Below are 26,342 nucleotides of genomic sequence, written 5' to 3'. Positions count from 1 at the left end.
ACTGGCAGCATTTGCCGACAAAAAAAAATACGTGATGAAAAACTCATCAGCCGACCCTGTTTGCTAATACAAATACATGTCCGTCTGGGTTTCCCATATTTTCCACAACAAATATCATGAGTTTGTAAATCAATTGTATCACGCTGTGACATTGTGTATATAATTGTTTTTTTTCATTGGGTCATTTATCACAGCACACAGACAACATGCATGACATGTGTGTGTTATGTGTGTCCGGCCCTGTATCAATGCGGTGTGTTTGGTGTGGCGAGTGACTATGTAATACCGCATCATTGACGACAACACGGTCTCTCATTGCGCGACAGTGTGAATAGGCAATTAACAGTGGTTCGTTGTACTCGTTCTCCGAGTTTACGAGAGGTCTCTACAAGTCTTGATATACCGATATGAGCACGTGCATTGCAGTCACATGTCACACGGGCCACATGTATACAGTCAATAAATTAGCTGAAACGCAGCGTATAATTCACGGTACAACGTGCGCAAACATAAACATGCCACACCGTGCATAATATACACACACACATATTGACTGACATACAGACTACATATTTATTCTCCACTCATACTTGCGAACGCATGCACGCTTGTGCTGTGCCATCATTTCCATATTCACATACACGCGCACACATACAAAGATGACCCGCATAGCCTACACAGGCTGCCGGGGCAAGTGCTGTTCTCGAGTACCCCCTATTCAAGTGCTGTTAGCGAGTACACACCCGCGCGCGCGCGCGCACACAATAAACGCACGCACAAGAGACACAGGCACACACACGCGCGCGCGCGCGTGCACGTCACCTTTCGCTCGTCCTTGTCGTGGGGTCGCCTGTGCTGCTGCTGCTGCTGCGAGTCTCCGGTCTCCTTGTTCACAGCCGACTCGTGGGGCACCGTTGAATTCGCCGGGGCACTGATAGGGGCAGAGGGCACGGGGACAGGTCGAGTAGGGTTAGGGGCAGACGTTGCTGCTGGCTGCTCCTGGAGCTGCTGCTGCTGCTGCTGATGCTCGAGTCCGTTGCGCTGACAATGAATGATCCCGGCGCCTCGCTCTGCCTCGCCTGCCTGCGCGGACAGCCTGCTCATCACCACCCTCCTCCTCTGTGCCGGGACGCACCCTGTGCCTCGGTGACCCCGACCAACGCCCGCCCGCGTGCTGTTGCGAATAGACAGCAAGCGCGAACACACTCCTCCTCCTGCTGCCTTTCACTCCCTCCCTCCTCCACTGCGCCCCCTCTACTCCACCCCAAGTAACCCCCCCACCAGCACCACCACCACTACTACCACCGTACCCCAGCCCCACACAGTATACCACTCACACACACGCACCCCCTGCCTCCTCTTACACCACCACAACCACTACCACCGAACTACCACCACAGCGTCTCCCCACCACCACCGGAACCCCCCACTACCACTACCCCCCCCCTATCAGCACGACCGTGATCTCCCCCCACAACGCACCACCGACCACACGCACAAAGCACTCTCGCTCCACGCCCTCTTGGCCAAGTGCTCCTCCCTTTATCACGCCCAAAGCCACGAGCACCGCTCCACACACACAACCACCCTACACCCCAACCACCAACCACCCCGAGACAACCGGTTAAGTCAAGAGTACAGCGTTAAACAACCAACCCCTTCTCTCTCACTCTCGTTGTGTTCCCGCGTGCGACTGACTGTGTTTCAGTGACACGCACGCACAGACGCATCCTCTTCCCACTCCACCCCACCCACTCCAATGCCGGCCCATGACCTCCCCCTCGTATCCCCGGAATGGATGCACTGATGGATGATTGGGTAGATAAATAAGTCATTGGAAGAATGAGTTCAATGATGGGTGGGTGGGTGGATGAATGAGTTAGATGGCTGAATGATGAGTGAGGGGATGGATGAACGAGTGAGTAAATGGATGTATCAATTAGTGAATGGATGGATGGGTGGGTGGAGTAATGAGTGAATTGAAAGTTGGCTAAATTAGTAAATGGTTGGGTGAATGAGGGAATGAATGCATGGGTGGATGGATGAGTGAATGATGGATGAACGAGTGGAAGGATAATTGAGTGAATCTACCACAATGGGGCGCTTGGGGGCGACTCTGCGCTGCTGTCCACGCAGGCGCGCGTGAAGCTAACCGTGTCATGGGAGGTGTGGGGGGGTGAATATCAGTATTATTATCAGTAATGATCAATCCACTGCTGAATGAAGGCCTCCATAAGCTTCTTAGCATCGCTCACGGTCCTGAGATGCAGCAGTCAGTCGAGCGCACGCACATGCGCTGATTTCGTTGTAATATTGGAGCGCGTTCCCTCCTTTGAGCGACTTTTCCTCCTTCCGTGTCGACCACCGCCCGTCATCCCTATCTTGCAAAGTGTCCTGCTCCCAAGCCCCTATGAATTGAACAATCTTAACAGTCAACGTCTAACACCGTTTTGAGACTAGGCTCAAAAGAAAGTTGTCTCTGGTGTAGACCAATCAGTTTCAAAGACAATGCATATATGATCAGAGTATGTTTTTTTTGTTGCATTCTGACCACAAGTATTGTGGTTAATGCAGACATGATTCCTTGTAAAAGGTTTCAGTTTGGTGTTTTAACATCTTAACACAGCTGCTTTGTTGCCATAAAAAAGGGGAAAACCTATTCTCAGTCAACATTATGTCTTTCACTATGCCTATGTTCTCTGATTCATTTTGATGAGTAGCGGATAATCGCGGAGAGAAATATGGAGTGATGTATTCTCGAAATTACATTGAGACAAACCAGAGAGATCTAAGAGACATCCATCTCATCGTGTGCGTAGGAATTGATTTTTTTTCTAGATTCGTGTATGCTCTCTGTGAACGGGGGAGCGGTGGCGCCGTGGTTAGAGCACTGCGCTACTAAACCCAGTCATCTGGGTTCACGTCCCGTCCATGGCTAACGTCAATGGCGAGTAATATCTGAAACCATTCAGTCTTGAGCCCCAAATTTCACCAAACCATGGTAAAGTATGGTCAAGCAACCCCCATGACCCAAGCAGTAATCAGCAGTTCATAGTTATTACAATGAACTGTTTGTACTGAATGTAGCCGCCAGATACCGCTACATTCACAATGTTGAAAAGTGAATACAATTTTTTGAGGATTCGTGAAATCGAATCGTAAATAAGTCGATGGATTAAAAGAATTCCGACCTTGAATCGCAATGATTAATTCAATTGTTCTGGGTGATAATTGGAGCGCCTTAATCGTACACTCGTGGTCTGTCCCCCTGAATACCTCCACCCATTGATCAGCGTGGCGAAGTATGGTCAAATATGGTCACACAACTCGCAGCTGGTCGATTCATCCAGTAGTGGATTGACAAGGGGCTATTAAAACCAAGCCGTAGACTCACGAATGTGTCACGTTTTCGGGTCGGCCACACAGCACAAACATATCCATTATTTGCCTAAGTTTTAAAAATAAACGCAAAATTAGCGTGAATAATTGCTCTTCTAGCTGAGCTAAAGTGCTTTTATGTGAACAGCGCATCGTCAGAATTCCACGAGTGTCTCTATCACGGGTGGCATGGTGACATCAGCGTTTAGACACGGCTCATAGGCCAGGTCATGTCAAATTAACAACAGAACAGCAATTATTACCCTACAACCAAGTACACATCGCGACGAACGTGCCCGATTTCGGAAGCTAAGCAAGGTCAAGCCTTGACAAATAACCCGCACGACGTCCCCCCATCCCCCCCTCCACCCCCCGCCATGCGGGTCGTAGGGGTTATTGTTTGACGCTGGTCAGTGCGAGTTCGGCAAAGGTGCGCAGCAATTAGAGGTACAAACACAGAACCAGAGAACAGCCGTGGATTTCGCTGCTGCGTTGTCCTTGTGTGTCCATCACTCATTCCCGCAGCGCTCTGGCAGCATGTCTGTGCTGAATAAGTGGACCACTTATACAAGCGCTGTCCAAGCCCCAACCTGCTTAGCTTCCGAGATCTGACGACACATTGGGGGGTGGTGGTGGTGGTGGTGGGGGGGTATTCTGAGCGATTTCGTTCCACAGTGGAACGGGGAGGAAAATGTGACGAGTTTACAGAAAGATAAGCGTCGCAGCATCAATACACCCACTTAGTACACATCAATATTGTATTGATGTCAAAATATACCACGATGTATTTTCGTTACTAAAAAAACCCCATTATTTTACAAACAAGTTTCCCTTTTATATGAGATTGGAAGCGGTTTATATTTGATGGGGGGGGGGGGGGGTTGTCTTCCCATTGTTATGACGTTTGTGTTTTTCGGCCTCGTATATCACGAGACGAAGGACGCATTCGGATCTCTGGCAGAGCACTGCAGCGGTTCGTGTTGTAGAAGAACGGCAACCGATATATTACAGAGCAACCTCTCACTTCCTTTTAAGTGACCTCTGTTCCACACAGCAAGGGGCAACACTTTACACTGAATTCTTTACGCTTGAAGGTGAAATTTAGCCAAATAAAGTGCAAAACCAAATTTAAGACGATGCTTTTTTAAAAAATCAGTCATTGTTCCAGGCTTAGACCGTCAACTATCTAACCTTGAGAACCCAGCGTACGCCTTTTGATGCACAGGGGCGGTTATCACTATGGGGTTCCCTTGGCTAGACTGAAGGGCACTGGAATGGTTGAGATGAGATGTAATGTAAGGTAGGGTGCTTCGAGATCCTAAGCCATTTAAGCGCGATGTACGTGAAATCAATCCTCCATGAGCAGGTTTCATCGTTACATGCGCCTGCCTGGATTCGAACCCAGGATCTCAGCGGCGTGGGCTCAGTGCTCCGACCTCTGAGCCGCCTGCAAATTGATGTCTTAGGGACTGTGACACGCAGCGAATGGGGCAACCCATGCGTCAAGGAATGGAGTGGGACACGCACATAAGGACGGAACGCAATCAATGCAACAATTCACACCTCAATTACATGTGATGCTGCCCGGGTCGTAAAAGCTGTATTTCTCAGAGGGGGGGGGGGGGGGGGGGGGGGGTGCAGGTGCGGGTGAGTGTGGGCGTTGTGGTTGAACTTGCACATAAAGATTGTGACCGATGTTGTGTTCCCAAACGCGAGAGTGTCGCTGCAGGGCAAGACTAAATTACACACTGCTCCACTGCGGCCTCCTTGTTTGTGATCGGAGACGATCTCCAAGTTGCCACTATGTCTCGCCAAGATATTCCACGGATAATTTCAGGTCCCAAGCTTGGAAATAGTACAATGAGAGACAGAACAAGGAACAAATGGATCACAGCACATACGCTGGGTTAAATTGACCGTTCTGCCTGTTAAGACAAGGGAGGGGGGGGGGGGGGAGTTTGGCCAGAGTGCATCACGGCTTGATGGGATTCAAGCCAATGGTCTAGAATACGGCAATGAAGCAGTGGCAGCCAAGCGGAGGAGGCGTGGGGGGGGGGGGAGACGTGCCTAAGAGTACGTGCACCGAGGAGATGGAGCGATGTAGTCAGCTCGTTTGCATGTGCGATTTCAACAATTGCGCCTCAGGATCGTGTGGGGATGACGACGGTTGGGATAGATTTATGATGCTTGACATTACACTGAGATGGGGAGAGAAGAACACGTGGATAGGGCGACACAAATATATATCAGACGTCGCATTAGTCTTCATGCAGCAGTGCGGTGACCAATCCCCTAACGGAAACCCTGGAGAAGCCGATCTTGTTGTGTAGCTGTTCTAAATTAATGAACTCTTTCGTTGGATCCAGCAGGAGCGGCTTCATCGTGGCCTGGCGATGCGGGCTCAATCCCCCCTCACCCTTGAACTTTCGACTGGACCATCACTCGCGAGCGGCGTGCGGTGCCGGGAGCATATTGGCACGGCAACGCTCTCTGTGTTCGTGTGCGGGCCCATTAGGGCTGCGACGATGCATCGATTCGTGACATTATACTCGTAGATGTTGTTGTTGTTTCGATTTAAAGCTTTCGTGACTGCAGGGATTCATCTTCTTGGTTCTTTCGGTAAAGTCACGTAGAAGGGAAGTAATAAAATAATAAAAACAAAACATAATAAAAATAATATAATAAAATAATATTTTATTATATTATTTTATTACTTCCCTTCTACGTGACTTTACCGAAAGAACCAAGAATATTCTTTGTTGTTTAAAATCGCAATGTGTTGATATATTTGGTATGCGTTAGGTTTCACTTGAATCTCGCAAGCCACCATAATTCGCGAGCTACATTCATCACAGTGTTAGAAAACATCGATTATTGTATCGAAACGCGAACAATGCTTTCCGACAATTCATAAGAATCACACACGAATGCACCTTATTCACGTCAGCCACAACCGTACAACCCCTCTGCCATCTCTATCAATTGATTATAAAAAAAAAAGCTTTAACAGCTCCTTTTCAATCCGCTACTGGAGAAGAAAAGCCTGCCCCACGCTGTGTCGATCGCGGTGGTTGTTTGACCATACTTCACCACGCTGGTCATTGCAGGCTGGTGAATCGATCGAGGTGGGTGGTGGGGCGGCTGGGACAGTGTGTTCAGATATCACTTTGTGTGTTGGCCGGGGTCTGGAATCGACTACAATTGGCCGGCGGCATCGCTCGAGGCGCTATCCAACCGCTCCACCATCACCCACCGCGACTATTGACGGGTGAAGTTTAGCGACTGGTCTCTAGTGGCTGCTCGTAGCGCATCGGGGATTCCCCAAGCCGGGCAACTCAAGAGGCAAGCGGTGTCTCTATGATGACGGTCACGCTGACATAGGCTCCTTATTTACAGACAGTCTGAAAACAGGATGGCTTTTTATTATGTGTGCAATATAACACGCGCTTGTAGGGTATTTTAACTGCGTGTATATTTTTAACAACACTCAAATATAATAACAAATTACATGCACAGCAAATTAGATGTATTCTATACGAAATGAAAAAAAATACTTGAATCTGTTAATACGTGAATACCAATGGTTTAATTATAAATGCAGGAAACCCCCACAAAACTGCCACGCCAGCAGTTTGACTTTCATGAAAACTTTTGTGCATGAAGAATGCAATAACCTTGAAAATGAATTATGAAACAGTTGAACAACAAAGAGCATAAAACGCTATTCTCTAATTAAAAATCACGATGGAACCGGAGAGCAAATCCATTTTTTCTCAAACATAAAACAATTCAATTTCTCATCAATGGGAAACAATGCTCGCGTGCATTCCGTATTCATAAATATCATGCTTACTATAATGTCACCCTTCCACGGCATGTATAACAAGGTAAAGGTGCAGCCCTGCAATTTCTTGCTCATGCCATTCTTGGCGGAAGGGCTTCCACACTTGAAGCTAGAGAAACCCGATCGAGAGGGTTGGCACCAGACGTCTTGGAAGAGATGGGAGCGTCCGCAAGTTTTTTTTTACGATTAATCTAAACCATTTTTTAAGTAATATTTATTTTACCAGGTAAGGCCCAATGAGCTGCATAGCTCATGTTTCAGAAGCGACCTGGCCACAAATTATAGCCCAATGAAGTGGTTTATCATGTGGACATTTATAGCAGCCAGACACTTTAATCGCATGTTTTTAAATGTGGAGGGAAAAACCGGAGGACCCGGAGAAAAATCCATGCGGCCATTGGGAGAGAGACACGCAAACTCTAAATATGCAGCAGGCGTCAGGGTCGGGATCGGGATCGAACCCACTGACTTCCTCCATATCAGACGAGGTATATATCTACGTGACTTTAACGAAAGAACCAAGAATATGAATTCCTGCAGTCACGAAAGTTTTAAGTCAAAATACAGACGAGGTAGTGGACATCTCGGCACCGCGGCACCCACTTTTAACCCCACTCCACGCGACCGTCTGATCGACTCACTGTGGTGTTTCCCGTTCTACTGCCGGATGAACAAGAAACGTTCGCCACTGTTTCAACTGCCGCGCCTGGAGGTCGAATCGGCGGCATCTGGATTGCAAATACATTATGCTCACAACTACACCACGGAAGCATCCATCCATCCAGTACATCGACAAGAGTGACCGAGTGGCTGATGACATTTCTACTCAGGTTCGAGGAGTATAAAGCTGAAATTCGGCACAAATATACTACCGCACTGTAGTCAATTGTACGCTTTTAACGAGAAAAATCCTAAACTCGTCATATATGTTGGAGCTTCCCCCACACACAAAAAAACGTCAAGTGGTTGACAGGTTTCACTCATAGGGCAATCTCAGCCGAAAGTTCTACACATGATATCAAGTATATATCATCATAATTGGTTTTTTACCCTTCTATCTGGCAACAAAACTGACACCTTTTTACAAGGAGTCATGTTTGCATAGACCACAATACCTGCAGTCATAATGCAAAAAAAAACATAACTCTGATAATGTTGTGTTTTTTGTTTGCATTATGACTGCAGGTATTGTGGTCTATGCAAACATGACTCCTTGTAAAAAGGTGTCAGTTTTGTTGCCAGATAGAAGGGTAAAAAAACAATTATCATATTTTTACTGGCAAATGAGGTTCCCATAGTATATATCATCAGTGAACCAAACAATTAACCTCCCTTGAAGTATGACGCTCAAGCCAATACGAAGCCACATAGCTCGTGTGACTGGTACTCTGTACAATAATAACTAACCTCACAGCCCTTTATTAATCCACTGCTGGATGGAAACATCACCACTCTGCATGTGTCGGCCATGGATGTTGATTGACTATACTTCACCACAATGGTCAATGCTGATTTAGTGAAGGGGGAGACCAGAGTCGATTTAAACATCACTCGCCAAAGATGTTAGCCTTGGGCAGAAATCAAACTCAGTTCGGCGCCGTGATTCCTGGCTGCCATCGCTGCGCACCATGCAGCATGCCGTATGTTCGAGGTCACGTTGGTTTCACGATGCCATTAAGAAACAACGGAAAGGGGGAACAAAGCGCGGCGTCGCTAGGAATGCTGATGTCTCTTTGCTAAAGCGAAAGCCGAAACTTCCCAGACTTGGGAGTCGAGCGTCGCGCCGTGGCCCAATCGACCTGCGCGTTCACGCACGGCTGCCCCGTGTCGCGCCTGTGCAGGAGACATCTCCACAGACCGAGCGCCGAGGCGATGCTGCTCCGCCGACATATAACCATTGTGATTTATTATTACCCAGGAAGGGCCTCCCGAGTCTCATGACTGGTTGTTATTTTTTTTTTCATGAGGGTCCTGCCAGCTTTTTCACGGGCAGGAGCAATGAGTAATTTTTGTTTTATTCAGACTTTGTAAATTTGGACCGTGACGCCGGCACACAGTGGCATGCTGGACGTATGTGCACAAGAGCTTCGCAGCTTATCGGATTCCTCAAGGATAAATACATATAGAGATTCTGATACTCTTGGGAATGACGTCACGGGATCTCTAATGTCCACTGTGAAGCAAAAGGGCCGTGTTATTATGGTTAATGCATGCGTGGTATTAACCAGGGCGGTCGCTGGAATCGAACCGTGAACCTACTTATAAACCCTCTGTCCAAAGCATTGTAGGAAAATAGGGCACAGTAATAGAGGATTATGTAACACAAAATAATCATTTGCGTCGTTGAGAATACAAATAACGACGTAAATTACGTCGTCATTTATATAAATATAACATCGCTCGTTATTATGTTGTGTTTTATCACGTAGAATGTTGCGTTGAACTATAAGACCCATATGTTAGAGAGAAGGGCCTTGCCTACAACATCTAGCAGTTGGCCCGCGTTGCCGCAAGCAAGCCTGCCCGCTGATGAGATACCGGCTCAGAGTTTGGTTGCGTTAAGCCAACGGTGCTGAATTTATGCGGAGACAGACATATGGAGATGCACTGTTTGACCATGTTTTGCTACTTATATTCTCAACAACGATGCAAAAAAAGTATGATGTTGTGTACAACTCATACAGCTCATCATAAGGAAGAGCATCGGTTTTGATCAACATTCTAGAACACTCTTACCTGAATGAGTTTGACACGCCACATCCATCTCGTGTTTGTTTCCATATGTTTGTTTCGTAAACCTGTTCACATTATTAGAGTAATATAGGCCTGGTACAGAAATATCAGGTCATTATTAATATGCGCACCTTGTTCCAGAGTGGCAGTGCCTTACGCCGAAAGTCTCTCCTCCAAGCCAGCCGAACGACATTTCGGAAAATATCGAGCGAGAAATTAAGCCCTGCGTACGCCATTATCATTAGCCATGATCCATCCACTGTTGGATGAAGGCCTTCACAAGGCCGACGGCCGTCCTCCCGAGCGTGTCGTCCCAACGATTGATGACGTGTCTTGCCGCAGCCTATACTCGCTTTTCCTAAAGACAGCGATGTCGCACGCTGACTCTGACCCGATCCGCCCCATGCACCCACAAAAGCAAAACAATGTGATGTCTCCAATGTGCGTATGCTCTTTAACCCACGTGTGTTCCTCTCAACCCCAGTGCCATTCCAAGCATGCCCCATCTCCACGCTGCTTTGGGTACTTATCACCTTTTCATCGTTTTTCTCTGTCAGTGTTCATCCGTCTTTCAGGCAACGTGCACCGGTTAAACGCTTTCTTCTTTCACTTTGTGGTTAATACACGCGTGGTATTAACCAGGGCGGTCACTGGAATCGAACCGTGAACCTTCTTACAAACGCTTTCTTCTTTGACTTTGACCACATCCTGACCATCTCCCCGTATGCGTCCGCATCGACGTGCATAACAGGTGTGGAAGGTTTCGGGGCTAAGTCGTGCGCAGCAGACGTCGGGTACATGTGTGCTCTCAGGCAACAATCATTATAGTAACTATAATCCTTATAGTAAATATAAGATTGTTTAATCTCAAGACCACGATAGATTATGACGGCCTTGATGGTTTTCACCTGGTTGAACCAACAACAAAAACTTGAGAGGCCTTCATCCAGCAGTGAGTAGATTATGGCTGATGATGGCATGATACGATGGGTAGAGAGTATAGGGGAGATGGAACGATGCGATCAGCTGCTGTGTTACAAGGTGCTTGGTGGATCGTTACATTGCATGGCCAGTGCGAGGTGGTGACGGCTTGGGGAGGCATTCGTCCAGCAGTGGAATGATCACGACTAATTATTTGTTGAAACATTTCTGACGTGTTGATGGTACGAGGGATACGCTCTCATCCTTTCAGATATTCTACAACTCCACTTGAAAATAACACAAGTGCACAAAAGTTGACTCCATTTCTGGACTTTGTTTTGTTAGTTTTGGCTTTTGTCAATTTGGTGACCCACTTCACCCTCGCAATTGAGACGATCCCGGTCTCTTGGGTTCTCGCCTAGTTAAACAAAATCAACTTGAATGTATGAACGGGCAAACCGGTTTTGATTTTTATGAGCACTCTGAAACAATTTCCCGCAGGATTTTATTTTTGTTGCTCTGCTTTTGTGGGATGCACCGTGTGTATTGTGCTTGTGCATACTTGTGGGGAGCGGTGGTGTGGCGGTTAGCGCTACGCTGCGCTACGAACCCGGCCACCCGAGTTCGATTCCCACTCACGGCCAACACCAGTGACGATTATCTGGACCGGTTCTGGGCCTCCCCTAGGTCGACTCAGCCTCAAATTAATACTTGGTGCGGTGTCTGAACATCGCCACTAGGGAGATGAATGCGGCCCGGCGTGGTGCTCGCCACTCACCTCCTCGTGTTCCGTGCCGGCCTTCATAGGTGCTCGCTAACAGCAATTGCCCCAACAGTCTGTCAAGGCTATGCGGGGGGTCTTTGTTTTGTATCCGTACTAGGACACACGTACGCCATGTCCTGGGAGGGAGTCGTCCCGTGCCCAATTACGTGTGTCACTTCACTTTGCGCCTTTGTAGTCAGCCAGGTCAAAGTTATCTTACGCCACCGTAGAATGTGAAGCAGTGGTGATCGCGCTGCGTTACGAACCCGCCCGCTTGAGTTCAATTCCTGGCCACGGCTGTCGCCGCCGGCAAAGTGATACCCCAGGTTCCTCAGCCTCCTCCAACCCTCACTGACCCCCGCGATGAAGTAAGGGGCCGTCCATAAATGACATCACGCACCTAGGGGGGGGGGGGGGGTCAGACATTTGTGACGATGTGTGACGAGGGGAGGGGGGTTTGAGAAATGTGACGTCACATCAAAATGCGCAACTTTAAATAAATATAGACAACACGTTCTACTAAATTAAATATACTTTGTAATAAATGTTTTCTCCTACAACATCAGAGTGCAGCGCCACATTAAATACGCACTAAAAAGGCAATAGTTTAAAGCGATTTGAAGCATGTTTTATTTTCAAAATGTAAATATGGTTTGGGGGGGAGGGGGAAGAGCTTTGTGACGTCATATTTGAGGGGGGGGGGATCTGATTTTTTGTGACGCCGTGTGACGAGGGGGGGGGTGTCAAAAATCGTCCAAAATCGCGTGACGTCATTCATGGACGGCCCCTATGGTCAAAGAACACCCATGCACGATATGGCATGGATTGGGGGGGGGGGCTTTATTCAGCATGGGTTGGGAATGGGGCTGTAAATTGTTATTACTCCGCCACTCTCGACCCAATAATCTGCCTCAGCTATCTCTCTCTAAGATGATAGTTGCTCTAAATCAGTGGTTATTAATGTTTACCGCAGCCTTACAAGCCCTTTGGTTCTCAATCGTAAAAAAATATGTAATGTTAATAAATACATAGGGTTGCTGAAACAAAGTACAGTAAAACCTTGGATTGCGAGCAGAATTCGTTCCTGAAACGTGTTTGTAATCCAAAGCACTCGTATATCGAAGCACTCGTATATCAGGTGTGATCACGTGACGCTCGGCAGACAAAGCGTATACACGTACTACTCGTATTGCAAGACCTCGCTCGTTAATAAAATTAATATTTATTTCAAAAAATTTGCTCGTCTTTCAAAACACTCGCAGACCAAGTTACTCGCAATCCAAGGTTTTACTGTCGTTGGTCTTACGTGCCCGTGCTTAATTTGTGTTTCGACGCACCCCCAGGGGGTGCATGCACCCCACCCACTTGGTCTACATCAACATCCGCCATACGAAGAAGAGTATTCTTCTCATTATAGCAGCTGACAATGCCGCTGTGGAAACGAACGCCCTTTCAAATAATTTGCGGCTGCGTCTGAATCGGTGGTTCTTGGCAGTTTCCCACGTAACTTTACTGCTTTGTCGTCAGCAGTTTAAAAGTTGTTCGCCCACATACCGAACTTCCTTTAGATTGCCCCCTGTTTACATAGCACTCGCATGCGTTCGTGTCGGTACTCGTGTGTGTGTGTGATATGAATGGCCGTGTTTTGCGTTACTTGCGGGGTGTGATGTAATAGCAGCGGTACGAACCCAGCCACCCCAGTTCGATCCCTGCTCAGCCTTAACTGAATACACGGTGCGGTGTGTAAGCACGAGCACTGGGGAGACAAAGGCGGCCGGGCGTGGTTGCTGACCACCAACTCTGTCGTGTGCCGTTCCAGCCTTAACAAGTGCTCCTCTAATAGCACTTGTTCCAACAGTTTTTTCAAGGCTATACGGGGGATATTTATATATTGCGGGGAACAGTATATATAGTTTATATCATGACGCATTCACAGAGCTATGTGGAGTGGAGCGGAGTGGGTTCGGCATTGCGCTATAAATACGACGGGAAGAGCTTAAAACCCACGGCTCACATCAGTGGCGAGTGATAACCAAACCGGCTCTGGGTCCCACGCTTTTCGGCAACCCTCACTGACCAACTTAAAGTATGGACACACATCCCCAATACCGCCAGGATCGGGAGATCAATAACTGATTTTTGTGTTAAGTTTGTTGTCCTTCCCCCGCACCTCCGATGGGCACGGTTGACTGAGTACGGTACGAAAGAAGTTCAACAGACATATCCTGTATCTTCATCCAGCATTGGATTGACAAAGTGGCTATCAGTTATAATGTAATCTGAGTTTTCCTTCAGTGGAGATACATGTCTTTGAAGAATTGCCACAGGCAGTATTAAAATGTACCTGTAATAGTGTATCAGTGGTTCATTGTGATTTAAGTAGATTGATTTGAGGTGCGTGAATCATTTGTGAAAGAATAATGATGTTATCTTGTCATGATGGTATGATGGGATTGCCTTGTATGTTTTGCTACCGAAGACACCTATATAGATACCATGTAATCGTGTATGTTATGTCCAACAAAACTCTGAGAATTTAAAATATTGCTTTGACTGTCAGGCAATGAACATATAGTAGGGCAGGTGCATCTCCGATGAGCATGGTTGGCTATGTACGGTGCAAAAGAAGTTCAACATACATATGTATTGACCTTGACAAAAACTGGATACAAAAATGACATTGTAAAAACTGACGCGGTACTCATACAGCAGTTGGCATTAGAAGGTCACTTAAAGGCATCTTCAAGAAGTAGTTCTGTGATGTCCGCTTCCATGGACCGTGCGCCAACAAAAGGGGACGCTCTGCTCTCTCTGCGAGAGCTCCGATTGGATTATTCACCTCATGACACGACTCCCAGTGCACAATTAGGATCATACTGGGGAAACGGACAATAAAAAAAATAACAACCCCAAAACCATTTTATGCACGTGTAGTGTAATAGCGCCGGCTGGTGGACAGCGGAGGCAACTGTGGTGGACAGACAGTGCACGCGCCGGTGAGGGTGTGCACGGTGTGTTGGCAGAGAGGAGGAACTCGGGCAAAGGTCACAGAGGACCCCATCGGGAGGCCCCTGGAACCTGCTGGCGGGTTCGAGAAGGGAGGTGCCGTCAGGGTGGAGTCAGGCCGCGCTGGGAGCTTAAAAGGAGCCGAGAGTGGGAGCTCGAGGCTGCCGGTTCTGGGAATGGACTCGTCTCGTCGTTGCTGTCGTCTCCGTTAGCTATTGCGCTATGAAGGATAGCAGTTGGCTATGTCAGTGTTAGACGGCGAGTGTTGTGTGCAGGCTAGGCTGAGCTACTGTGGAGAGTGTGCGGACGAGACCGTGGGAGTTAATAAAGAAGGTGCCTCCTATAAACTCTGTCTCTGAATCGTTGACACTACACACGCATTTATTTAGATGCACTCTACCAGGGGCGACCTGGCCAAACATGATAGCTTATCGAAGTGACATACGTGTGAATGTTTAGTCAGAGCCAAATGGTCTGAGAATATGTTTCTAAATGTGGAGGGCAAAACCGGAGGACCTGGAGAAAAATCCACGCGACCAGCACAGGGAGAGAGAACACGCAAACTCCAAATATATAGGCGTCGTCAGGGTCGGAGATCGATCTCACAACGTTTTGCGTACCAGGCGAGGGAGATAACATCTCGCTGTTTAGGACACACGTCTCTTGCCTGTGCATTTCCATAATCACAAAGTGTTCCATTGTGTCTAGCAGGTCTGCAGAGATGGGTGACGTATTACTGCTTCAGGACCTTGTGGTGACCATGGATGAGGAGGCGTTGCCCCTCAACTTTGGCGTACGTTCATTCATCTTCGATCGGAGTGGATGGTAAGCTGCATGTGCAACGTCTGCATATAAATTACATTAGACTAAATTGTGTTTGCCTCTAGTTTGTTGTGATAGCTGTAAATGTACACAAGATGCATGTACATTTTCTTTTTTAATACAGCTTTTCTAAAACCCAGTTAATAATTGGTATGTAACGATTCATTCCACCCCGGCCATCAATTCAATGCATTATCATAATTTTTGGTCACAAGTTATAATTTTTTTGTACATTTTTGACCATCTTGTTCATATTATTGTATATTTTCTGATTCCTTTCTGCAGTGTATAGTTCACTCAATTATCATGATCGTAACATTAGCATATGTTTTGCATATAATATGCATGAACATAACATAAATCAATTCTCACGCATGGCTCGACGGATGTGTCACGAGTCTAAAAATCGATGTTAATGGATGCATCACTCGGGGAGCTGCTGCGGTGTAAAGGTTAGCACATCGGGCTCGCCGCCACACAGAGGGCGCTGCTTCGATTCGGTCTCCCCGTGCTGCAGTTCAGAACCAGAATATTTATACTGGAGGAATCCGATGAGCTATAAAGCATTTTTTTGCACAGATGTCCAATCGGGGCGGTTGAAAACGTTACAACAACAAAAACATCAAAAAAACATGATGGGAGTGCAAAGTATAGGAAATCACAAAAAATAATTGTGTTTTTATTTAACAAAGTGAAGCCCACTGAGCTTTGAGCTTCTTTTTCAGAAGCGACCGGGCCGCAAATGATTGATCATCGAAGTGGCGCATCATGTGGAAATGTCTATCATCCAAATTATGAAAATAATCTAAACGCATGTTTTCTCAATGTATTGAAATCAAATGGGAAATGTTTATTAAATCCCCCCCCCCCCCCCACCATGTCTCTGCACCAAGCAGTGTAAATTTGGGTGCACTCTAGATTTCGCCAATCGGCAGCTTGCGTGTGCTCTTGTGAGCATGAAAGAGTAAACTAAATTCCCTCCAGAGCTCACTCTGCCGGCTGTCGGCGTGAGCAAGCAATTGCAGGGCCGCACCTTTGCCACCTTTACCCATCACCAATTCACGCTTTTGAAAAGTCAAACAAATACAATCTTTATCCAACCCACTAGAAAATTCACGCGACGCGCCAAGCGAGGGTGAAAATGCCAGCTCAGCACCGCGTGCGTGTAACAGCAGCTTTGCGAGTGAGGACGCGCCGTCAGAACGGTGACAGCTCCAGTTACAGAGCGAAGGAGCGAGCGCGTACTCCATCCCGTCCAGCGACTTCAGCGACCAGGACGACGAGATGGAGATCGACGAATTTCAACTAGAGGTGGCCGAACAGGGGCTGCAGGGAAAGAATGGCATCATCTGCTCTGCCGACGGGCTCGGAGAAGACTCGCGTGGCTGTTTACATCATCAAGAATCATCTGGAAAAAAATGTCCCGCGAGGCAAGGTCATCTTTTTGGTGAATCAGGTGAGATGTAAACCTTAGAGAGAGCGAGAGGGGGGCCCTCCCACCACGCCATCAACTTTGTTTCACGTTGCTGCTCTGTAAATACAGTTGATCGTCGATTATCCGGAGCGCGATTATGTGGCTTCCAACATTATCCGGCGGTCCCGGGCTGATCCGGCGGAACCGTCAAAACCGCTCCAAAGGCTCTACTGCTACGGCGATCGTCAAACACTTGCTGTTGAAACAAGAGCGTAGTATATTCTTGGTTCTTTCGGTAAAGTCACGTAGAAGGGAAACAATAAAATAATAAAAATATAAAACAATAAAAAAACGGCACTTTTTTCAGATGTTCTTGCTGTGGATTTCCTGATGATGACTGCTTGTGTTGCAGTCGAAACGTCGTGACAATTTTATTGTTTTATATTTTTATTATTTTATTGTTTCCCTTCTACGTGACTTTACCGAAAGAACCAAGAATATGAATCCCTGCAGTCATGAAAGCTTTAAATCAAAAAGAGTGTAGTACTTACATCGCCCCATGCAGAGTCTTCGGGATTGGAGTGGTAAGTAGGGTACATTAAACATGGTAACTTTTAACAGTAGGACATACTTTTTCGTCTATTTGTATGTTTATACCAATTTCATATAGTCAACAAATTTAAAACACTAAAAACATACACAACATCTCAAAACATAATGCTGTGCAAGAATGTGCAAAAATAAGCAGATTATTTTCCGGCGTTTTTGAAAATCCAGTGGCCCCTTCCTCCCTGAAGCCGCCGGATAATCGATGAATTATTGTATCCACCTCGCACCTCCATTCAAGCTGAATTCATCACTGCGTCTACACACGGACAGCGCTTGCCACAGATGAACCACAACACCTTGTTGATCTCGTCATGGAGCATAAACCATCACGCGAACTCCGGTCATCCTCGAAGCCGCTCTTGGCGAGCCATCGGGCAAAGACGGTCACCGCATCGTGCGCTTTCAGGTGCGCTTCTGCGGCCGTCTTCAACACTCTTCCGATATTAGGAAGCTACTGGAGCTATAGCACGTTTAAATCTAGATTGAAAACTAATTTTATTAGAACAGTTTTTTTCTGTTTCGTTTCTTGTCATTCCCACGCACCTCCGATTAGCACGGTTGGCTACGTACGGTGCGAACGAAGTTCAACATACACACACACGACGTCCTATCGGACCTGTTCCCCTCCTTTGGTTGCTACTTCATCAATAGCTTCGAATCCACCGGCCACCATCCCTTCCAGCACTGTGTCCTTCCAAAAACCCATGCATGCACTTCCCTTCACAGTGAACACGGTGCAGCCATGTGCTCCCCTCCGTGTCTCTCGGGGTAAATCCAGTCGTGCATCTCCACACGCTTCTTTGCACACCGTTAAGCCTTTGTTCTATTTCTTTGTCGGTGTCAGCACTCTCTGATTCATACATCATGGCAGGTAATGCGCAGGAGTGCGTTCATCGTTATCACGTCTCGGAAGCTAAGCAGGTTTGAACCTGGATAGTGCTTGGATGGGTGGAGCCCCATGCATCCAGTATTATAGGTTGTGGGCTTACTGAGTGGGCAGTAGAGGGCAGTGAAATAAAATCCATTGCTGCACCAAATGTCTCGGCTCCCACATCTTTGCTCCCCACCTTCCCCAAGAAGCACGATTGCTCATGGCTGATGATCACACAAGGCGCTTGACATAGCCTACAAAATGGTGGCAACGTAGAATGATTTAGATGGCAGGGGCGTACAAGTGTTGAGGAATGAGTGACAGCGATAGAGGGGTGTGTGTGGTGAACTTCTTTTGCACCGGACGCAGACAACCGCGCTAATCGGAGGTGCGGGAAATATTTAGGAATCACAAAAGGAGATGGGTAGAGAAAGAAGTAGGGGGTCGAGGGGAGGAAAGAGTAAGAGAGTGGGCAATAGGTGATGCCGACAGAAAAATTTAACCTGTTGAGGTATAAATGTTTCTTTAGAAAGGGCTGACCCCTCCCTCCCCACCTCCTCACCTCCCCTCTCCTCCCCCTTCCCCCCTCCCTCCCTCGTGTCTCGTTTGTGATGTGGATGCTTTTCCAGGTTCTGCTTGTGGGAGCAGCACGTGGACTAGGAAATCAAGATATGGCTGAAGGGAAAGTACACAGTGCTGGGCTGCAGCAGCCCTTCTCGCCCATGGTCAGGGACAACGACATCACCATCTGCACGGCACAGATGCTGCACCACGCTTTGGTCGGAGACAAAGACTATGAGGACGACAACGAGGACGAGGGAGAAAGCCCTGGACATCGGTTTTAACAAAACTCGCCACTGATGTTACCCATGGCCGGGAATCGCACAATGGGCTAACCACCGCGCCACTGCTCCACCCCAAATGAAATGAAAATGCTGTCACTATATTGATGGCAAAATGAAATTGTATTTACTTGTCTATTGGAAAGGTCTGCGCCAATTTAGATGCCTTGGGGAATTGAAACTACCAAAGTCAACAAAATGACACTGGAAAAAAGGACAACGGAGGTGGCTGATAAGAAGAAAGAGTTGAGAAAAAAACCGTAAAAGACAAAGAAAATATTGGCAGAGTAGAGAGAAAAATCTACATTTTTAATTAATATTATTTTAGTCAAAACGCTACAGTCGCACTTTGTTTCACGGCGCGTTTTCGAGATATATACATGCACGACAATGAACCGTGCCTTTTGAATTATTCACACGTGGACCAGAGCAGGAATCCCATTTATTATTGAGTCGAGCGCTGTTTCATATTCACCGGGCCCTTAGTGAACAAGCCTGAGGCACCCGTTTGGAACTTTACACTGAGTGTTATTCAATTCTAGCATCGCGTGATGCCACGTAGCAGTGCCAAGAGACCACTGTCCGCCCAGTTTATTCCTCGGCCGCGGTGTTATTAATTCGGCGCAGGTGAAAAGATTAGTTTTACTTTCGGCCTTGTATTATTTCAATTTATTTCATCTGGCGCGGGTGATAAAAAAGAAAAACAGAGAGAAAATAGTGCCGCTGCCAGGCTTGGACACTGAAACGCATCTTGGGGTCGGGGGGTTTGAATGGGCAGTTGTGACCCCCCCCCCCCCGCCCCAACTCTGCCCCTGAGATACATAATATACGTAAGCAAACCAAATATCTGACTTTGTTGTCATTGGCCTTGGTCGTGACTGAAGACGACGCCGCTGAGGGCATCGTGTCTTCCTATTCTTAGGTGGGGTGGCCTTAAATAGACAGAGGGGGGGGGGGGGCGATCACCGCCCTCTCTGTACCTGTGTTGCTCTCTCTATGTATCTTGGTGATATCTGTCTGCTTATATGTCTGTCTATAGTTTTCTGGATAGATTTTATGTCGCTATTTCATTATACCTGATGATGATTGCTTGTGTTGCAATCGAAACGTCGTATGCTATTATTTAATTTATTATTTTATCTTTATACGTGACTTTACCGAAAGAACCAAAGAATAATTCCTGCAGTCACGAAAGCTCCAAAATTGAGACTCCGGTTCTGGACATGGCATTCTCGGCAGGAGAAACAACGTTCAAGCCCTGCCCGTATTTTGAACTGGGCACACCAGCCACTCACTGCCTGGACGCATGCCTCTCTCTTCATTAAACCGTCGGCCGTCGCTGCTCCCTTTGCGTTTTGTGTTTCTGCCCACCTCGCGGTGGCGGATGTTTTGTTGCAGGACCCATTTGGCGACAAGATTGGTGAAAAGATTATCCAGATCCAAAACTATTGCGGCATCGATTTTTTTTTGGACACGTTCGGCACTCAGCAGTACGAGCAACGAGTGGTTGAGCTGGAGAAAAGAGGTGACGCACTGCGCGCACGCTGCACGCCTCGGGATGTTTACCATCAAAGTGCAAACAAATTGCATTCACCAATTGATTACCATGATCATCATCATCAGCCATGGTCAATCCACTGCTGGAAAAAACCCTCCCCGAGCCACCACCATCTCCCACGGTCCAGCGATGTAACACTCTACCCAGCACCTGCACACGAGCTAATTTCATCGCTCTACGGACATCTATCTGGGATGCGTTCCTTTTCCTTGGCTGCCACTTTTTCAAAATTTTTTTACCATCGATCATTAATCCTTTACATTCCACTTACCTTTTTCCAGTGTGAATACTGTCTCAAACCTCCGTGGGTTTTCTAATCCTTGTGTTCCTATTTTTATCCATTAACTGTAATTCAAAAACACGCATCTCTCCGTGCTTATTTGCTCACTTTTTACAGTTTTTGATCAATGTTTACATGGTGAACTTGTAAGCTTTGTCTGAGCAGTGTAATAATATCACTGCACCCAATTGAAAAATAACGCTTACCCTGTGTCGCATGAAGGTGTGAAGGAGAAAAAGAGGAACCTGCAAATTGGCGCTGTGTACCTGTGTAGAGGTGTTACGGGAGGGCGAACAAACACACCAGGGGTGGTAATGCCCGCACGCGGAAGGATGCTTACATCCACGTCCGCATCGTTTAGCCTGGGGGGCTGAAACGGCGCTGTGATCCCCCACGGCCCCACCCCTCGGGGGGGGGGAGTTGCTATATAAGGCGGTGAGCCGGTGGGCTCGGGGTTTAGTGTTTAGCTTTAACCAGTGAAGAAGGAAGACCGGCTAGATAGGCCCTGGGACTCCCCTGGATCGCTGTCCTTCTAAGGACCGACCAGGGCAAGCCAGTGGCGTGGCCCTGAGAGCCCAGAGCCGATGTTCTTGTAAGAGCCGGTCTGGTTGGCTAAGGGTGCCGTGATCCCAGCTTGGCCAGAGCTGGGTCAGCTAGCCTCCCCTAGCCCTGTAGTGGAGGACCTGGGAGTAGGCTAGCCAGGATAGAGATCGTGGGATCTCCCTGTTAGACGGGTGAAGGGGCCGATACCCCTTCGAGTGTTGTATACATTGGCCTATATAGAGTGGAACGGTTAATAAATAAGTGTGCCTCCGACTACGACGTCCAAGTGTCTTTGAACCTACTACACCTGCACAAGTACAACGATGCATTGATGATCAGCGAAGCCGTCCGGACGATAGATGCCCACAGGGATCTGGAGCAGTTTTACATTCAAAGGAGCCCAAAAAAAAAATCAAGATGAGACTGACCAATTTCTGTTCAGAATCTTTGAAGGTTCGAAAACAGAACGTACAATTTATGCACTCTACATTTACATGACTTGCACATGTTTTCAGGTTTTTACAGGTTTACCCGCATGGGTGACCTTTAGCTAGGATCGTTTCGGTGTAATATCAGTGTTTTACTATAACCCTCCACCACCCGACAGAGCCGATCATATCAAGTTTTCACGCCGTGGGAAAGTATGCCAATTGGTTTGATTTATTATCACCTAGTCCAGTTAACTAAAAACATTACTAATCGATCAAGGGGCATATTCGCCTCGTGTTGTTTTATAAATGTCATTCTTAGCTTGTTAGCAATGACCAGGAAAATATAAAAATGGTAAGAGTGATGACCTCGTGGCTCAGCAGTCGGAGCAGAGCCAAAACAACAATAATACACACAATCTTAATTTTGGAGCTTTCGTGACTGCAGGAATTATTCTTTGTTTCTTTCGGTTAAGTCACGTCTAAAGATAAAATAATAAATTAAAATAATAGCATATTACGACGTTTCGATTGCAACACAAGCAATCATCATCAGGCATGAAAGAAATAGCAACAAAAATCTAACTAGAAAACTATAGACTGTGACGGACCGTCATAGAAACGACCCCTCTCTTTGTGCCGATATGTGTCCTCTCTCTGTGTGCCGTTGTGATGTCTGTCTGCTTGTATGTCTGTCTATAGTTTTCTAGTTAGATTTTTGTTGCTATTTCTTTTATGCCTGATGATGATTGCTTGTGTTGCAATCGAAACGTCGTAATATGCTGTTATTTTAATTTATTATTTTATCTTTAGACGTGACTTAACCGAAAGAAACAAAGAATAATACACACAATTTATGACGCGCACATATTTTACGAATCAGACGCATAGTTCCATCGAGAACCCAGAGGAAGTTTCGATTTAGCATATTTCGGTTCCTGAGGTCCTAGGGGCAGTCCATAAATGACGTCACGCGATTTTGGACGATTTTTTTACCCCCTCCTTCCCTCGTCACACGGCGTCACAAAAAGTCAGACCGCCCCTCAAATATGACCTCACAAAGCTCTGCCCCCCCCCCCAAAAAAACATGCTTCAAATCGCTATAAACTATTGTCATCGTAGTGCGTATTTAATGTGCCGCAGCACTCTGATGTTGTAGGAGAAAACATGTATTAAAAAATATATTTAATTAAGTAGAACGTGTTGTCTATATTTATTTAAAGTTGCGCATTTTGATGTGACGTCACATTTCTCAAACTCCCCCTCGTCACACATCGTCATAAATGTCTCACCCCCCTAGGTGCGTGACGTCATTTATGGACGGCCCCCGAGCTTTGCATAATAATAATAATACAAATGATGTGTTTGTCTGCTATGTGGCACACATCTTTAGAACAGAGCGGGTGGGAAAGTGCAGCACCCCTCTTCTGGATAAGAGGTCACTGGAACAAATCTCAAAAGTAGTTCTTTGATATCTCCTTCCGTGGACCATATTCTAACACGGGGTGATAAATTGCTCTGCGAGCTATCCGAATGGTATCGTTTCACGATATTATTCCGACAGCATAACTTGAATGAAATTGCCGATGAGACGAAAACAGTTACATTATTATTTAAAACCAATGGTGTGTATTTCTTTTTCAGAAGACAAGGCGGATCTGCATGCCCATGCAATCGACCCTCGGTTTGAGAATTCCAAGCTAGAGAAACTGCAGATCGCGCTGGTCCGCAAATTCATCGAAAATCCAAATTCGTGCGGGATCATATTCACGCGCATGCGCTCCAATGTCCACGCGCTCACAGACTGGGTCACCAAAAACGAGCTCTTGCAATGTGTTGGACTGAAAGCTAGGGCCATCACAGGCACAAGCAACCAGGCGGGGCACATGACGCAGGTGACCACCTTTACACGTCTTCTGATCACACTCGTTTCCAGCATTTATTGTTCACGTCACAGTCGTGGTCTTGTCAACTGTTTCAGGAGAGTCTCGCTGTCCTCCAGCTCTGCACAGATGGATTCAGCCTACAGACCCAAGCCAATGAGTGGACCAAATCTAATTGCAGCCATTACTGTGCTGCCATCTCCTGGCGCCTTAGAGCCATTCCAGCACCATTAAGTATTGATGTGTCACCTATCCAAGCAGTTATCCAGGCTCAAGCCTGCTCAGCTTCTGAGATCAAGCACATTCAGGGTGATTTTTTTTTTCAATTTAAAAACCCATTGGGCTGCAAGGTAGTGCACAGATCACATCACAGCGAATGGGTTTTTGAATTAACTTGTGCGGACTTTGGAGCATTATCCCCTTGTGCCCATGGGCTCTCTCCTGGTGCGTGTGTGCTCCTGTATACAAAACACTGCAAACTCAATTGGTAAAACTTCCCAATTCATGACCATCCTGAAAAAGACTTGCGAAAGAGTGGAGCCTTTGAGGATAAGTACATTGCATTATTATTACTTGTGGAGTATGTCTCGTAAAAAAAAACGAAAACAAATCAAAGTGAAATACCCACTCTCATCTTTCTCCCCCATCTCCCCTTTTATTTTATTTTAAAGTACCCACAAACCGAGACGCTGTTGTCATTTTATCGTGCTTATTGTTACATGTTTAATGGTTATCGTTGACAAACGAAATAAAACATAATCTTTGATGTGGTTGCTGAGGCAGGTCTTGCTGTCGCATCAAATCTTCACGGTCAAGAAAATATTGTAATCTATTCACTGCGCCACCAGCGCTGAGTTGTAACCAATAATTGTTTCTGGTTTTTTTGTGTTTGTCTGTTTTGTTTCTGCTTGGCTTCCAGGATGAGCAAAGAAAGGTTATCAACAACTTTAGTAAGGGGAGCATTAACCTCCGTATTTCCACCACCGTGGCTGAGAAGGGCCTGAACATCAAATTGTGTAACTTTGTAATCCACCATGAGCTGGTTACCACCGAGATCGCCATGCTGCAGGTGAAATAAGTTTTTGTTCCCTGCGTCCTCCTCGCTCAAAGCCACTCATTAGTCTTGGCTGTGGCCATGCAACTTGGAAATAATGAAACGGCGTAATGTCGGCTCACGCTTTATCCTGCAGTTCCAAACGAAGCGAGAGTGGCTTGGGAGACTGTTACACGGTGTCTTGGTGATCAGCATGCTCGCCAGACGACTGGGCCTGTTTTGTTCTACCCTAGCTGCCGCCCGATAATTCCCCTTAAAGAATTGGCAAAGTCTGCTGATCTGTTGTGCAACGTGGATATTACATATCGAGTGCCATGTACTTTTGCGAAAGGTTTTTGTCGCTTGTGCCGCGTAACTCTCCGATTTATTTTCGGGTCGTACCGTTATTCAGCACGATGTCCGACGTTTCGCTCCACATTCCGGGAGCATTTCATCATGCCGAACAGCCGCAGTACAACCCAAAAACACATCGTAGAGTTATCCAATTATATATTCTTCACACTTTTTTTTTAGAGATCGTGAATTAAATGTCCTGGTTCAGTGAAGGACAATTAACTGAATGTGTTGTACAATAGCATTGCCACAACACTTTGGAATTACGTGGCGTCTAAATGTGATCACATATTGAGATGCTGCACAGAACAGTGGGTGTATTATTTAACTTTCATATAAATAGGCAGTTTGTCAACGGCAGAGGAATAAAGGAGAGTGTTGAGTCTGAATCTGAACGGGGGTAAGGAGTCAACAGCATAGATGGCAGGTTGAAGAGACTTCCAGGCCGGCAGTTGAGAATGAGCGACCTCTTAATGAGCGTAGGATGTATGGAGGCTCTGCGAGAAAGCTTTGGTTGCTGGAGCAGAGTGTGCATGGTGAATAGTAGAGTGAAATAACAGGGGAGAGGTATGTCTGTTGAACTTCTTTCGCACGATACGTAGCCAACCGTACTACCTGCATTCATTCATCACGCATAATCAGCAAAGGACCTTTGCGCCAAACGTGTGACCTCTTGCGACCGCATACACGTAAACTTCTGCTGTCATACAACGGCGTCTTCACTGATTTGTTCGATCCACGGATCACGAAGTCGGGGTGGGTTGGGGATGGGGCGACCACGGTGCAGGCGCCATGCCTTTGAGGATCCGAGTCTACTTGGAACGTCGACCGCCAACTGAAGTGCGCGATTTGCAGGAGGTGCAGGTAGACAGAGGCGTGTGCATCGAGGCGTCGTGCGGATGGTGACTGCGATGTTGGAACCAGGATTGGATTGGGAGCCAAGCCTGCGCCCAAACTCTTCCCAGGCAAAGGGACGGGCGCGAGGAGGTGACAGCACCTCCGTGCTGCTGACCGGGACGGACTCAAAGATGTTGGAGCGCGAGGAGACAAACGAGCATCG

At 46.9% G+C, this 26,342-nt stretch overlaps 1 protein-coding gene across 6 annotated transcripts in view; it reads right to left on the bottom strand.

Moving 5' to 3' along the window:
- LOC133344840 (RNA-binding motif, single-stranded-interacting protein 1-like) overlaps positions 1-1,702 on the bottom strand; it is a 282,596-nt gene extending 280,894 nt beyond the window's left edge. Inside the window, exons 1-2 of one of the 6 annotated variants that reach the window (XM_061555074.1) lie at positions 1,657-1,702; positions 823-931 (exon numbers count right to left, since the gene is read on the bottom strand). Coding sequence is in view for 4 of the 6 variants with exons in the window: in XM_061555071.1 (XP_061411055.1) it covers positions 823-1,104 (282 nt within the window). In the remaining 2 variants the exon portion in view is untranslated. Of the gene's footprint in view, positions 1-822; positions 1,223-1,656 lie in introns of those variants that run through there. The other 5 variants (XM_061555075.1, XM_061555071.1, XM_061555073.1 and 2 more) reach the window with 5 other exon arrangements.
- Positions 1,703-26,342: the final 24,640 nt, after the last annotated feature.

Source organism: Lethenteron reissneri, chromosome 20, assembly GCF_015708825.2.
Source record: "Lethenteron reissneri isolate LAM-NWPU_2019-01 chromosome 20, ASM1570882v1, whole genome shotgun sequence".
NCBI classification, from domain to species: domain Eukaryota; kingdom Metazoa; phylum Chordata; class Hyperoartia; order Petromyzontiformes; family Petromyzontidae; genus Lethenteron; species Lethenteron reissneri.
This window is presented reverse-complemented; position numbering and strand designations above follow the sequence as displayed.